Raw genomic sequence first — 14,333 nt, forward strand, 5'->3', positions numbered from 1 at the left:
TCTTTCGCAATATTCCCGTATAAAACGGCGTAGTGTGTAATTGTTTCATTCATAAATAAATAAAAAACATGTGATTGTAATCATATACGGTGTGTTGTGATTGTGAAACAGACAGTCTTAGTTTCTTATCAATGAGTTGAATCGGTCTGTTTATCTCCTACACGCAGATGTGGGCGTGGTTTTGTTGTACTCTCCGTGCCAAAAAAGAACAAACCTACAAGCTCACAACGCGTCACTTGACGACGCGTTGTGAGCTTGTAGATCTGTTCTTTTTGGCACGCAGCAGACCCTCGCGCAAAGCTTATAGGCTCGCTGTGTGGTTACACAAGATGCACTACTGCACACACACACACGCTGTTAAATAACAAAGGGTAAGTGGTGTTTTTCGGTGTTTCTGTTTGTGTGGAAATCAATGTAATGTTTTTTTAAGTACAAATGTGTTGTTTATCATGGTATAAACAGGACGGTTGATTTACAGACAGGCTATGATTATGAATGTATGTTTGGACAGTGGACTTATGAACCAAGAGGACGAGGTGAAAGCAAGCAAGTGTCATGGATTCAGTTCAGTAGAAACGAAACTTTTGATTGATTGAATACTTTATTTAGAAGGTTGCAGAGAAAAAGCACATGGAACTTGGAAGTACAGTTTACAATACAAGGTCAAAATGGATCGCTCATGAAAGCCGCAATGGCTTGTTTCCAATGAGATCCTCACGTAAGAGCTGACTGACATAGTATAGCATAATACTGCAATATAGAAATACTTTTACAAGTAAAAGTCCAGAATTCAATATGTACTTGAGTAAAAGTACAAAAGTATTGGTAACAAAATGTACTTGAAGTACCAAAAGTACTCAGTAGGACATTAGTGCAATAAGTCTTTCTTCATCCACCCACCACCACAATAACAGAAGCAGATAGCCAAGTAAATTGATGCACTAATTCTAGCATTAAAGTAGTCAATTTATATAATAAACATAGCAGCTGTAAAAGACATATTCTCAGTCACTAATAAACTCTTTGAACTGGCATTTGAACATTTTGAGGCTCTTAATGCAAATGATCTATCAAGGTTTTAGTTAATGTGGTAATGTGACAGCACAGTGGTTTTTAAATTTACACTATCATCATCACCATCACCACCAGCCTTCACATTATTCAGAAAAATGGAAGAGCTTTGTTCATTTTGCAATTTGTGATCATATCAGCACTTCATGTGTTATATTTGATTTGTTTAGTTTTTCGTACCACAAGGCCCAGGTTGAAACTTCGCACTTGTTTCCCAGTCTGCATGTTATTCACCTCCTGCTGCTATAATTGTTAATTGATGGTACAATATTTCATAGCAGTCCTGTCCGGACTTTATGTATGTGTAATATCACTGGTGTGTAGTCTATCATCTGCTCTACCACACATCTATGGCATGATGACCACTAGGCCTGTCACGATTATTACATCATTATAATCGTCAGAATTGCTTCCACACATCTATATATATGAATTTTTTTTTTTAAATGTGAAAATAGCCTGACAATGCGTCACAAAGTGTTGTGCGTGACCTTGTAGGAATGTAGGTTGTCTATTTACACTATTTTTGAAAGTATAATATTATGAAATGCATGGCCTGTTTTGGTTATAGTAGATTATTTATTTTGATTGTACTGGTCATTTCCGTGTCACTATTGATGTTATTTTGTTATATCTGCCAATGGGCAATGATTTGTTTACAAAGGTCATTTTGATTTATATGTTCCAATGCTCAATGCCAAAAAACACAATTATCTTGACGGCCCTTATGTATCTACTTGTAATCTACTTGTAGCACCGCACCGCAGGAGAGCCATGTCTCAGGGTGATATGAACACTCCCCTGCTGGCGGCCTCCGACTCTGACGTCTCAGAGCCCCCGCCGCTAGGTTGCCCGGGAGACCCTGTGATTGGCATCCTCGGCTCGGGGGACTACGCTCGCTCCTTAGCCATCCGGCTACTGGCCTCCGGTTTCAGGGTGGTGGTGGGGAGCCGGAATCCGAAGCGCATCGCCAAGGGCCTGTTTCCCGACGGGGTGGAGCTACGGTCGCAGAGCGAGGCCGTGGCCGCGGCGGACAGGCTGGTGTTCATCGCCCTCTACCCAGAGCACTACCACAGCCTGGTGGGGTTGAGGGATGCGTTGGCTGGGAAGGTGCTGGTGGACGTGAGTAACGCTGTCAGCCTGAAGAACGCCGGGCCGTCTAACGCGGAGAGGCTGGCCGAGCTGTTCCCTCAGAGCAGAGTGATGAAGGGCTTCAACGTCATCTCAGCATGGGCCCTGCAGACGGGCGCCAATGACGGGAGCAGGCAGGTGAGGTTGCAAAGCATACTGAAGCCTGATTCATACGTGGCTGTGCACCGTGTCGTGCGTCACAAATGGCGATCTACAAGCTCACAACACCTGGACTTTAGTTGTGACGCTTGCTATTGTTGGTGTGTGACATGGTCACAAAATCCACAAATAAGTATAAATCAGGCTTTAAAGGGCCATACCACATCAATACATGTCATAGTCTATTCACATCTTCAGCCATATTATAGTACATAAACATAGACCATTTTCCCACTAATGGCATTATATTTAGATTTTGTAGTTATTTACATTGTTTCCAAAGTCATAAACACATTACCGAACGTACCTGAATCATTGAGTAAATGTTGGCTAAACATGACTTGCCTAAAATATTATAACCACGCAATCAGGATATTTAATGTGTTGCATTAGCTCAACCAAGTTTCAAATCTCTACAAGTTGATTTTCAAAGCGTACAGAAATGAAACCAGTAGCTTCCTCAAAAATCAACCGAACCACGTGGGTTCTGGAAAATGGTCAGCACTAATGTCAAGTATATGTCAAGAGTCAATATAGTCAATACGTGTGTTAGACATTCAAGACCACGTGTATGGTCCTTTAAAGGTTATTGTTTGTCTAAGTACTGGAAGGGCAGGTTTGGCCTCACAGCTGAGTTGAATTCAGTTTGCTTAGCTTTATTTTTGTAATTTTTCTTCTTGTATAATTTAGGAGATGATGAGATGTGTCTGTGCCTCTCCAGGTCTTGATCTGTGGCGACTGCTCTGACTCCAAAGCCAGGGTTCTCCAGCTCGCCCGCCGTATGGGCTTCAACCCTGTGGACCTGGGGGGTCTGGCTGCGTCCAAGGACATTGAGGAAGCTCCCCTTCATCTCTTCCCCTCCTGGGGAGGCCCCATCATCACTACCCTCCTCCTCTTTCTCTTCTTTTACGGCTACAACTTCCTGAAGGGCGTGCTGATGCCTTACCTCGCTCATGGCCAGAACAACTTCTACAAGCTTCCACTGGAGACAGTGAATGAGGCACTGCCCTCGGTCGCCCTGGTGACACTGGCAATTGTGTATCTACCAGGTACTGGCCAGGGGTTTAAAATGTTATTCCTTGAAGGTCCTTATGACGCTTTATCGCTGCATAATATTCGCGTTCTACAGTATGTGGCTGTACTGATCACACAAAATGTACGCTCCCAGTGTGAAAAGACCGTTTAAGATTATATAAAAATATATGTATATTTGATACTTTTTCTCACTGGCCATTGCGTTCTGTAAGTTTCTCTCTACTTTGTATTTTCCATTGGTGCTGACAGGGTCTGCCATTCCTAGGTAAATTTGCAAATTTAATGTGTGCACAAGAACTGTCAAATGTGGATTGGAAGAGCCTCTGGCTAAGGGGTGGGTAGCAGGTTTTTTAATTAATCTTCTTATTCAAAAATATGCTATGTTAACTAAATCTAAATAAAACTGTACAAATAACACTATGCGCTTCTGGTTTAACCATGCTGGTTTGTTTGGGGGTGTATCAATCCATACCTCACCACGACTACACGCTGATGATTATGAAAGCATAATTGATGAGACCACCAATCACAGCAGGTGTCGCTAAAACCACCTAAACAAATCTTCACTTTTAACACTTCCCGAATGGATGTGTTCTGCTGAAATGGCCTTGAAAAACACACTGCATAATGTACCTATCTGTTCACCCATTGTAAGTTACTAGACCATACCCGTGGGGGGATATGTGCACATGATCTGGCAACCCGGGAGCCAGCGAACACAAAAACGCTAATAAACAGCTGAGATTTCGTGTAATCGGAAAACGGGCTTCGCTGTTAGGTGCACATGGTAATGGTCAATGGCTGTGTGCAAAATCAGATCAATTGCTCCAGCCTACACAAACTACACCACGCACTACAGAGGTTTGTCAAATTATAGGAGGATGCTGTAATAGGTAATATTTCTTTCTACAGGTCTATTTGCTGCCATTCTCCAGCTGGGAAGGGGAACCAAGTATAAGCGATTTCCTAAGTGGCTAGACTTGTGGTTGTGTGGCCGCAAGCAGCTAGGCTTGCTGAGCTTCCTGTGTGCTGGCCTCCATGCTGTCTACAGTATGTGTCTGACACTACGGAGAGCTGCTGGATACAGATTGCTCAATGCAGCCTACAGACAGGTGGGAGAGTGTGCGTTATGGGATTGAATGAGCGTGCTAGTTAGTGGGTATGTGGTTGTGTGTGTGTGTGTGTGTGTGTGTGTATCTGTGTCTGTACGTTGGTGGGGGACATGTTGCATCTCAATTTCAACCTATGACATCAGACTAGGTCTGTGTTTACATGGTAAACACATGATTTAGCGTATGTCGTTTCATGTAATAATGTTTACATGTATCAAATGTCATGAAGTTTGTTTTCAGTGCTGTCAGGTGGCAGGGATTTGTATATGTAAGTTCGTTCAACAGTGCTTTCCCAGCATTATGTATTTGGGACCTGTATCGATTGCACAATTTTATGGCATAGGGCCATGAGTTTTTCACAAGTTGATGCACAAGCAAAATGCAGAGAATAAAGTGTGACTTTGCTCATTAGATGTTTGTGATGAGTTCTCATCTCTCTAATATCCTCTGCACCATGCTGGGCGGCTGTTCTTCTGGAACTTCTGGGAACTCTTTCTACTTTATTTCTTTCCCATACTGCATATTCATGAACCAGAACACAGCAAAGCAAAATGCACACAGATTCATACCCTTTTTGATTGATGGTGGAATTTGTGATGTATATTAGACATGGATCATTAGGAGGAAATATTTATGTATGACTTTTGATGACAGTAATTATTATTAATTATGATTTGCCACCCAATTTCCAATGTTTCTTACAATAGTAGAAGTGACTGTGTGTAGCAACGTACTTTGTGAAGATATAGAATATTTCACAGGCCCCGTTTAACCTTTGATTTATTATATTATATTGCCCTGGATGCCCTTGGGACTTTATCATTCAAGAACTAAAAATGGGTCATTTTAATTATCCTGCTTCCACATACTGTATGTCATGTTTTGTTATGAATAACAGAGCACAGCAATGTTTATTATTTAGATCCTACTTTGAAAATCTACTCTAATATTTTATGTCCTTTGTGTCCTTTCACTTACAGGTGAAAGCTGGTGTTGAGAACTCCTGGGAGGATCAGCAGGTCTGGAGGTCAGACCTCTACCTGTCCTGTGGCATTCTGGGATTTGGAATTCTCACTTTGCTTGCCATCACCTCTCTACCCTCAGTGGGAAATGCCCTCAATTGGAGGGAGTTTACTTTTGTCCAGGTAAGTATGTCAGAGTTACATTCATTACAGCAATGTTCATGGATGTACAACTATATGAAACAATATATAGTGTGAAACATATTTAAGAATGCATTTATAAAGGTAGGAATTGCCATAACAATTGGTGAGTAGTCTATTAAGTCAGCAAATACTGAACCAAAAGCCTTTCTGTATGAAGTTATGCAATATACAGTGTATTGTCTCCGCAAGAGAACTTTGATGGCCATCCAGACAGTAAAAAATATTGTTGTGTGATTAACACTTCAAATACAAAAATAATGTTACATCTCTGAACATTTATAGCCAATTCCTTTTCACTTTTGTAACCGTCAGTCTGTGAACAGTAACTGGAGAACACTTGGGCGGATTTTCCATGAAACTTGGTGACAATGATCAGCTGTCCTGAAGAGATGGTCTGGGTGGAAGGGTCAAAGGTCAAGGTTAAAATTAAGAGCGGATGGATTGGGCGCTTGGGTGGTGCAGGTGTGTAGTTCTTGCCCTCCACAGCGGAGATTATGGGTTAGCCATTATCCATGTTTGCGTGAGGGAAACCAGACGGGGACGTCAGAGAAGACAATCTCTGTCGCTGCACATGTGACTTCTACACTGACCCAGGGCGCCTATTCGGTGTGGTGTGGAACTAATAGGATTCATATGTTCCTCCGCATGCGCTACGTCCTCGCGGTGAAACTCCTCACTGTCAGGTGCAAAGAAGCTAGCCTGGTAAACCCTCCCTGCAGAAATCTCATTTCCATTTAATTTCTGGAGTGAGTCTGGCATGAACGCCCATTCTGCAATATTGGCTCTGTACGCCAAACTGACAAGGCTATCAGCATCGTCGCACATCGTTCTGTGATTGACAGCAGAGCATGTGAGCGGAGCGGAGCGGGTGAAAATGCCGCTCCGCGCTCCAGGGGGCTGAAATGCCGCTCGCTATTCGCTCATGTTAAACCCCCCCGCGCTCCGCTCCCCGTCGCTCCTCGCTCACGTTGATTTGCGCAAATCTCGCTCCACGCTCCGCTCAAACCGGGTCGCTCAACAGTAAAAAAAAAAAGAAAAGAAAAAGAAAGTAGAAATTCTAATGACATCTCGGTGCGCTGTGCACTGCGGATGTCTGTGTGTCTCTGAGTCCGTGCGACCGGGCATGCTCAAACATTCGGTGCGCGGCCCCCGCGAGGGCGGCCTGGAGCGGGAGGCGGTCCTCGCTCTGAGTAGCGCTCCAACCTTTTTATAACCAGCTCCGCGCTCACGTCAAAATCGCGTCGCTCCGCTCACCGCTCCGCTCGCGCTCCGCTCCGCTCACATGCTCTGATTGACAGCGACAGTTGGCCAATCAGGTGGCGAGTTCGAGTGAGCCCGAATGAAGCCGAGTGCAGCCTGAGTGCCGCCGACAAAAGACGAACGGCAGCCATTGTTGTTGTCTGAGTGCCTTCACTTCTTAGTTTCGTTCTTAAAACGGTCTCAAACTTCTTTTTTGAGGCACGGAATTTACTATTAAGATATCGTTTAAATAGAATTGAGTTGTTTAACTTCATATATGTGGTCAATTAATCATGACAGAGCCTATTTAAAAATATAAATTTAGAGAACCGGCAGGGGCGGGGAGTGACACGCATGTATCCCAATAAGGCAACCTATTTTGGGCATGGCCGTCTCAAAAGTCCCGTTGCGTCACATAGTCTGGAGGTGGTAAAAATGAACTGCTGATATTACTCCCGCCCAACTCCAGCCCGCAGCCAATATTGCAGAATGGGCGATCATGCCAGACTCACTCCAGAAATCAAATGGAAATGAGATTTCTGGAGGGAGGGTTTACCAGGCTACAAAGAAGCAGCCTTGATGTCACGTGTATCGCTGGAGACACATGATTGTCTGTGCTCTCCCTAGAACTAACTGTAGGAGTTAGCAGTGACCAGGAACTCAATAATATACAGGAAATCCGGAATTGGCATAACGAATATATGGAACCTATCGGATCCATTGGGTAAATCTTTATACTCTCAGAGTTAAATTAACACTGAGGATTTTACTGTCTGTGTATTATGCCGCATGACATTACGTACTAACAAACTTCTTTGCATATAAACTTTCCCCTACTTTCTGTCTCACCAGTCAGGCCTGGGATACGGAGCCTTAACCTTCTCCATCATGCACACTCTCTTCTTCGGCTGGGACTTTGCCTTTTTCTCCTGGTCCTACGCTTACTACTTACCACCAGCCTATCTCCTGGCGCTCATCGTGCCCTGTGTGGTTCTGGTGGGCCGGCTCCTCTTGGTGCTGCCCTGCCTGGCGTTCAGACTGGCAAAGATCCGCAGGGGCTGGGAGAGCTCGCGGCACTGCCCACCAAAGACAGCCAACGGGGATCCGCCTCAGAACTTCAGTGAAGCGTGAGGAGCCAATGAGGATGAAGACTGAAGGTGGTAGGTTAGGGTTGGCTAAGTTTGATGTTACCTGGTATCCTAGTACCTTGACAATACTGTTGTTTCTGCCATTTACGCTCTTGCTCTGGATAAGAGCGTCTGCTAAATGCCTAAATTGTATTTGTCAAGTAGAGCCCTGTCATGGAATGTGCGAGTACTTGGGGACATGCCACCATGTAGGCAGAGTGAATGGCCTCATTTCTATATGGGAGTGGAGGGTATTTATAAAATGAAAGAGGAAAAGGTGAAAACATTCATATCATCACTCCACCATGGCAGGTATGATCATCATAACTCAAAACCCCTTTCCAAGCATGACAGGCCACTGAACTGTATTGATCCAATCATAAGAACAGGCAGGGATTGTCCCTATGAATGTCAAATATTTAGTATTTTAAAGTGCCCTTTTAAGGGCTGTGTAGCTTACTAAAACAAATGGATGCTGTGTAAACAAATACGTGCCAGAAAACCTTCAACTCGCCCTGGAAGATATTTGAAAATCAAGTAGATAATTTTTGTGCTAGTTTACTCAACAATATTTGAATCATCCTCATGCAGTAATGATGGGTGGCATCTGGTGTTAAACTAAGAATTATTGTGTGTACTGAGTATGCAGTTGAACAAAGTTTCCTACGCCTTTAAAATGGCTTTAAACTAGTGTATTAACCTGTGGAAGATTGCAGGTATTGTAAGTACACAATAATACTCGGCCAGCCCAGTACTGAACATTTCCTTTATGTATAACATAATGTACTTACAAAAGTGTAGGTGAACAGTATTGTTGTACAATACTGGTGGTTCTACACAAATTAATTTACAGGCCAATGCATTATGGCCACTGTCAAGTGTTACCAGGAAGTTAAATCAGGGTAAATAATTTCGTATACATACCATTGTAATGTTTCAAGAAACACAGTTCCGTATCTAATTGCAACAACTACCTCCTGCTATGACAATAATACTAGGGTTGTCCGATATTGGCTTTTTTACCGATAACCGATATACCGATATTGTCCAACTCTTAATTACCGATACCGATATCAACCGATACCGATATATGCGGGGATTATTGTGATTAGGGTAAGCTCAAATTTCATATCACACACACCATATACAGTAAGAACTCCTGTAACTTATTTAGAAAGCAAAAAAACCGATACCGATATTTTCCCGATATCAATTTTTATGCTAATATCGGCCGATAATATCGGGAGGCCGATAATATCGGACATCCCTAAATAATACTGCATCCAAGTGTTCACATTTGAGGCTTTTCTTTTTTTTACCATTTAAGACCTATACACTTTGTCGTATGACATATAGCGAAAATAAGAGATCTACAACAACCTCACAAATGGTGTGACATATTGTGAGCTTGTAGATACCGTGTGCTATTTCTGTTTTTTTGAAAACAAGTCTAATTAAAAGAAATTGGGGATTTTAAAAAAAAATGTTCACCTATAATGACATGGCCAAAACTGAGACGCCAGGTTGAAAGTGGTTAATAATTTTAGACACAAGTTTTATTCCTTACAGGATGTTGTCTTACACTATGTGCATCCAATCTGCTCTGATAGCCCCAAAGTGCCATTGAGTGTGCTACAAATCACAGAAACGAATGCATATTTTCTGAACATTTTAGCCTATGACATGTACAAAATAGGGACATCAAGTTGAAAGTGGAACAAAAGAAACAACTTTTATAATGAAAATGGGCACATAGGAATGGCGACTAATACAAGGTAAGGGTCTTCTTGAGTGGACTTGTTAAAGTGCAATATGTAAAAAAAATAAACAAAACACTTTCAGTAGTTTTTATTATAGTTATGTTAAAATGTATACTTTGATATTTTAGTAATTTACAGAAATAAGTAGTATGCACAGTGCCTTCATTTTCATTCAGTGCTATGATACTTTGGATATATTTCCATAGAGGACAAAGAGCTGCATTTGAAGTTAGCAGTGAGTCTCATAACATAACAATGTAAAACAGTATATGGGGTATAACCACAACATTACCATTCCTCAATATTTTTCTTTCAGCCAAAGCAACTAGACTACACACAGAAAAGTCCAGTGTTAATTTCACTGTGCAGGTGTTTTACATCTAGGTGACATGTTTTTTGCAGTGATCATGAAGGACCAATATTACAATTTTCCTTTGCAGAACACTGGTGGCTTCCGCCAGTTGGAGGCATCAATCACATGTTAACAGTGTCTCTAAAACAGGGTAAAGCTTCATTTATACCGTGATTGTGTCGCTTGCAGTGTTGCTTGCAGTGTAATCTGTTTGTTTAGCCAAGTGACACCGTTGTGCGATGAAGTTTAAACAGCTTTATTTACCCATGTCATCTCTGTCTTGATCTTGATGTACCCGTTTCTCTATTTTGATCCATCTTCATTGAATAAATAAATACATGTCATTCATCCACAACCTGGGGCCTATTATTAAAGTCTGGTCTGTACAGCCTGGTTTATTCCGTTCCATGAATGCCAAGCCAGGCTGAAAAGGAGCGACTTTGTCGAGCTAGACCTTGTCAAGCCAGGCTGTGTCGAGCCAGGATGGTAAAGCCAGGCTTCACGTATTCCTATAAAAGACCATGAAAGTCGATAGCAGAATCCTTGAACTTGACCAATCATGGAGCCCAAAACCAGAGCGGCACTCTTCTCTGTGGCTGAACAGCAGCACTGCAGCAGCTCATGGAACAGTGACTGCTCCCAGGAATTACATTTAGGGCCTTGAGTCTTGAAGACCCAAAAGAGTCTTGAGTCGATCAAGAGGATCCCAGGGAGACATCAAATTTCTCTTTTGGGTCTTGAGTCTTGGAACTTAAGACCCAAAAGAGAAATTTGATGTCTCCGCGGGATCCTCTTGACATATATGCGTGTGTGTGTGTGTGTGTGTGTGTGTATATGTATATGTATATATATATATATATATATATATATATACATATATATATATGTATGTACGTATGTATGTATGCATGCATGCATGCATATGTATGTATGTATGTACGGTATGTATGTATGTAGGCTACTTTTAAAACTTACATCTGAAAACTTTGGCAACTCGCTGCTCCTTCATACTTTAACCTATACACTTGATTCACAATTTTGAGAATGAGTCCCAAGACTCAAGACCCAAAAGAGTCTTGAGTCGATCAAGAGGATCCCGTTAACTTATGCAGCTACTTGGTCATATTATGATACATTTACACCAAGCTCATGGAAGCAATGTCATTGGTTATCCAGGTGTCAATCAACTCTAGTCATTATAGCAGGTTCTGACAGGGGGTGGGATTAAAGAAAGCAGGAAGTAAGAGAGAGAAACAGGTGAAAACAGAGATGTTTATAAATTCAATAATCTGGTAAATGTCACCAAATGAAAGACCTGGGGATTAATATCAGTGTGTATATATCAGCATGTGTGTGTGTTTGGAGCTGGGTTTTCACTCAGTATTTCTACCATAACCAGCTGACATTAAAAACTACAAGATGGACTGTAGCTGGTCAACTAACACACTAGTCTGGAGGAGAAGAGAGTGTGTGAGACATTTCAACACGTTTCTGAGTGAGTATGGACGCTATCTGAGAACTGTAATTACATGGACATTTAGTTAAAGGATAGGATATAAAAATCTTTTGAAAATAGCAGATCTAAAAGCTCACAATGCGTCGTGTCGAGACGCGCTGTGACCTTGTAGATCGCCTATTTTCATATAGCCAAAGTTAAATAGGACTGAAGTGGTTAATGTATGTTTTGTAATAATTAAAATCTAGTAACTAGTAACTAAAGTTTTCAAATAATTGTAGTGGAGTAAAAGTATAATATTTTCCTCTGAGATGTAGTGGAGTACTTGAGTACATGTACTTAGTTACTTTACACCACTGGTAAACACTCAACTGTTTCTCTCTCCACCTCCTGTCACTCAGGTTGAAGATTGCATCGCTGCATGTCTGGCTGACATCTCACAGTGGATGTTTTGTCTTCTCACCACCTCAAGCTAAACCCAGACAAGACTGAGCTTCTCTTCTTCTCAGGTAAGTCCTGCTCCATGCAAGACCTCATTATTTCCATAGACAACTCCCTGGTGGCTTCTGTTCCAACGGCCAAGAGCCTCGGTGTTGTCCTGGACAGTCAGCTCTCATTCAGAGCCTTGGTGTTGTCCTGGACAGTCAGCTCTCATTCAGAGCCTCTGTGTTGTCCTGGACAGTCAGCTCTCATTCAGAGCCTTGGTGTTGTCCTGGACAGTCCGATCTCATTCATTCAGAACATACATGGGCAACTGGTGGCCCGGGGGCCACATTCACTTAATGGGCCCCCACCTTCACTTAATGCGGCCCGCAGGTTAATATCGGAATACTGATATATTATTGATTTCAGCTGTTACAATTCCAAACACTCAAACATGACCCGCTTTATTAGTAGCTTGATGACTAGTATAAAGAAATTCATTGTCTATTTTTTGCTACTTTCGTGTGACATAGAATGGCGAAGTACAGCATTAATTTGCGAAAAAAGTTAAAATATGGAGATAAGAGGTGTCTGCCCAACAGTATATGCAATGTGGCCCTCTGGAGTGAGTGGAAATATAATGGCCCTCTCCATCATCAAAGTTGCATCACCCCTGATTCAGAACCTTGGTGTTGTCCTGTCCCCCAACTACATGTTGGATTCATGTTAAATGAAACTTCGTGTGTGCGTACGTACGTACGTACATACATATACACACACTGTATAGCGTGGCAGCAGGACACTGACTATAATTTAATGTGAGTTAACTTCTTTGAACACAGGCGTACTTAAGAGGTGCAATCTGAATCAGTCATAAAGCCATTCTTGACCCCCCACCCCACAGGACACCCCCAGCCTACGAGCCCTAGTGTGACCACTCTGCCTGCACTGACTCTATAGCATACATGGGCAACTGGCGGCCCGGGGGCCACATGCAGCCCCCACCTTTTAGTGTGGCCCGCAGGTTAATATCAGAATACTGATATATTATTTATTTCAGCTGTTAAAATTCCAAACATGCAAACATGACCTGCTTTAATTACTTCAGTCTATATTAGTAGCTTAATGACTAGTATTACAATTCTATTGTCTTTTTTATGTCCAATGTGTTTGTATTTAAGTTCAACAAGTTAACATAAGTCTAACTAAATGCATTTGAAATTAAATTAACATTTTACTTTTCAGGATTCCAATTCAAAAATAGCAAAAAAAGATATAGGATTCCAATTCAAAAGTAGCAAAAATAGCAGATTTTGAGCTTGTAGATCGGCTATTTTTGCTACTTTTGTGTGACATAGAATGGCGAAGTACGGCATTCATTTACACATTTAGATAGAGATAAGAGGTGCATCTGCCCAACAGTATATGCAATGTGGCCCTCTGGAGTGAGTGTGGAAATATAGTGGCCCTCTCCATCATCAAAGTTGCCCACCCCTGCTGTTGCTGATCTAGGGTCTGATCATTATTCTACTGTTGTAAAAGAGCAACAGTGAAATGAATGGATTATAAATATCACGGTGTGCATTGGTTTGTGACCTATGACCTTTGTGTTTGACCTCAGTGTGGATCCATTGTTGAGGGAGTGGATCAAGATCCTGATGCAGAGAACTCCACCTTCTATAGACCATGCACACCCTGGTTGAATTACCAGAGGGTAAGAATGTAACCCTAACACCACAAGAATATACCCTGACACCACCCTATATAACACCACACCCTGCCAGAATGTTACGAGAGGGCAGTGGTACTTTCTACTTTTGGTACTTAAATACATTTTGATACCAACACTTATGTACTTACTTGTAACAGAGTATTGCTAGTGTTATCAAAGGCAGAGACAACACAATGTTAATGTTATTTTAGTTGTGTGGTTAATTGGAAATTGTATTAATACATTTTTTTATTGATTTTGTTTTTTTGTAATAATGATCTGCATTGTGTGTGTGTGTGTGTGTGTGTGTGTGTGTGTGTGTGTGTGTGTGTGTGTGTGTGTGTGTGTGTGTGTGTGTGTGTGTGTGTGTGTGTACTCACTCACTCACTCACTCACTCACTCACTCACACACACACACACACACACTACAAAAAAGGGCCACGATGGATCCTTTTGACAGATGTTTATTCATTATGCATGTGTCAATAAAGATGTCTTGAAATCAAAATCCATCTTGTCATGGTTTTTGACGACATGGGGTTAGTTAGGTTCATGTTCATGTTTTTTTTTACAGTATTATATTACAGTATG

At 41.8% G+C, this 14,333-nt stretch overlaps 1 protein-coding gene across 1 annotated transcript; it reads left to right on the top strand.

The window, feature by feature from the left end:
• Positions 1 to 330: 330 nt before the first annotated feature.
• Positions 331 to 8,064, top strand: steap3 (STEAP family member 3, metalloreductase). The gene is made up of 6 exons (XM_084084069.1): positions 331 to 371; positions 1,826 to 2,340; positions 3,083 to 3,410; positions 4,309 to 4,508; positions 5,489 to 5,653; positions 7,766 to 8,064. The coding sequence occupies exons 2-6, from the start codon at positions 1,846 to 1,848 to the stop codon at positions 8,042 to 8,044; spliced, it is 1,467 nt and encodes a 488-aa protein (XP_083940195.1). The 5' UTR covers positions 331 to 371; positions 1,826 to 1,845; the 3' UTR covers positions 8,045 to 8,064.
• Positions 8,065 to 14,333: the final 6,269 nt, after the last annotated feature.

Source organism: Gymnoscopelus microlampas (assembly GCF_963454915.1).
Source record: "Gymnoscopelus microlampas genome assembly, chromosome: 17".
NCBI lineage: Eukaryota > Metazoa > Chordata > Actinopteri > Myctophiformes > Myctophidae > Gymnoscopelus > Gymnoscopelus microlampas.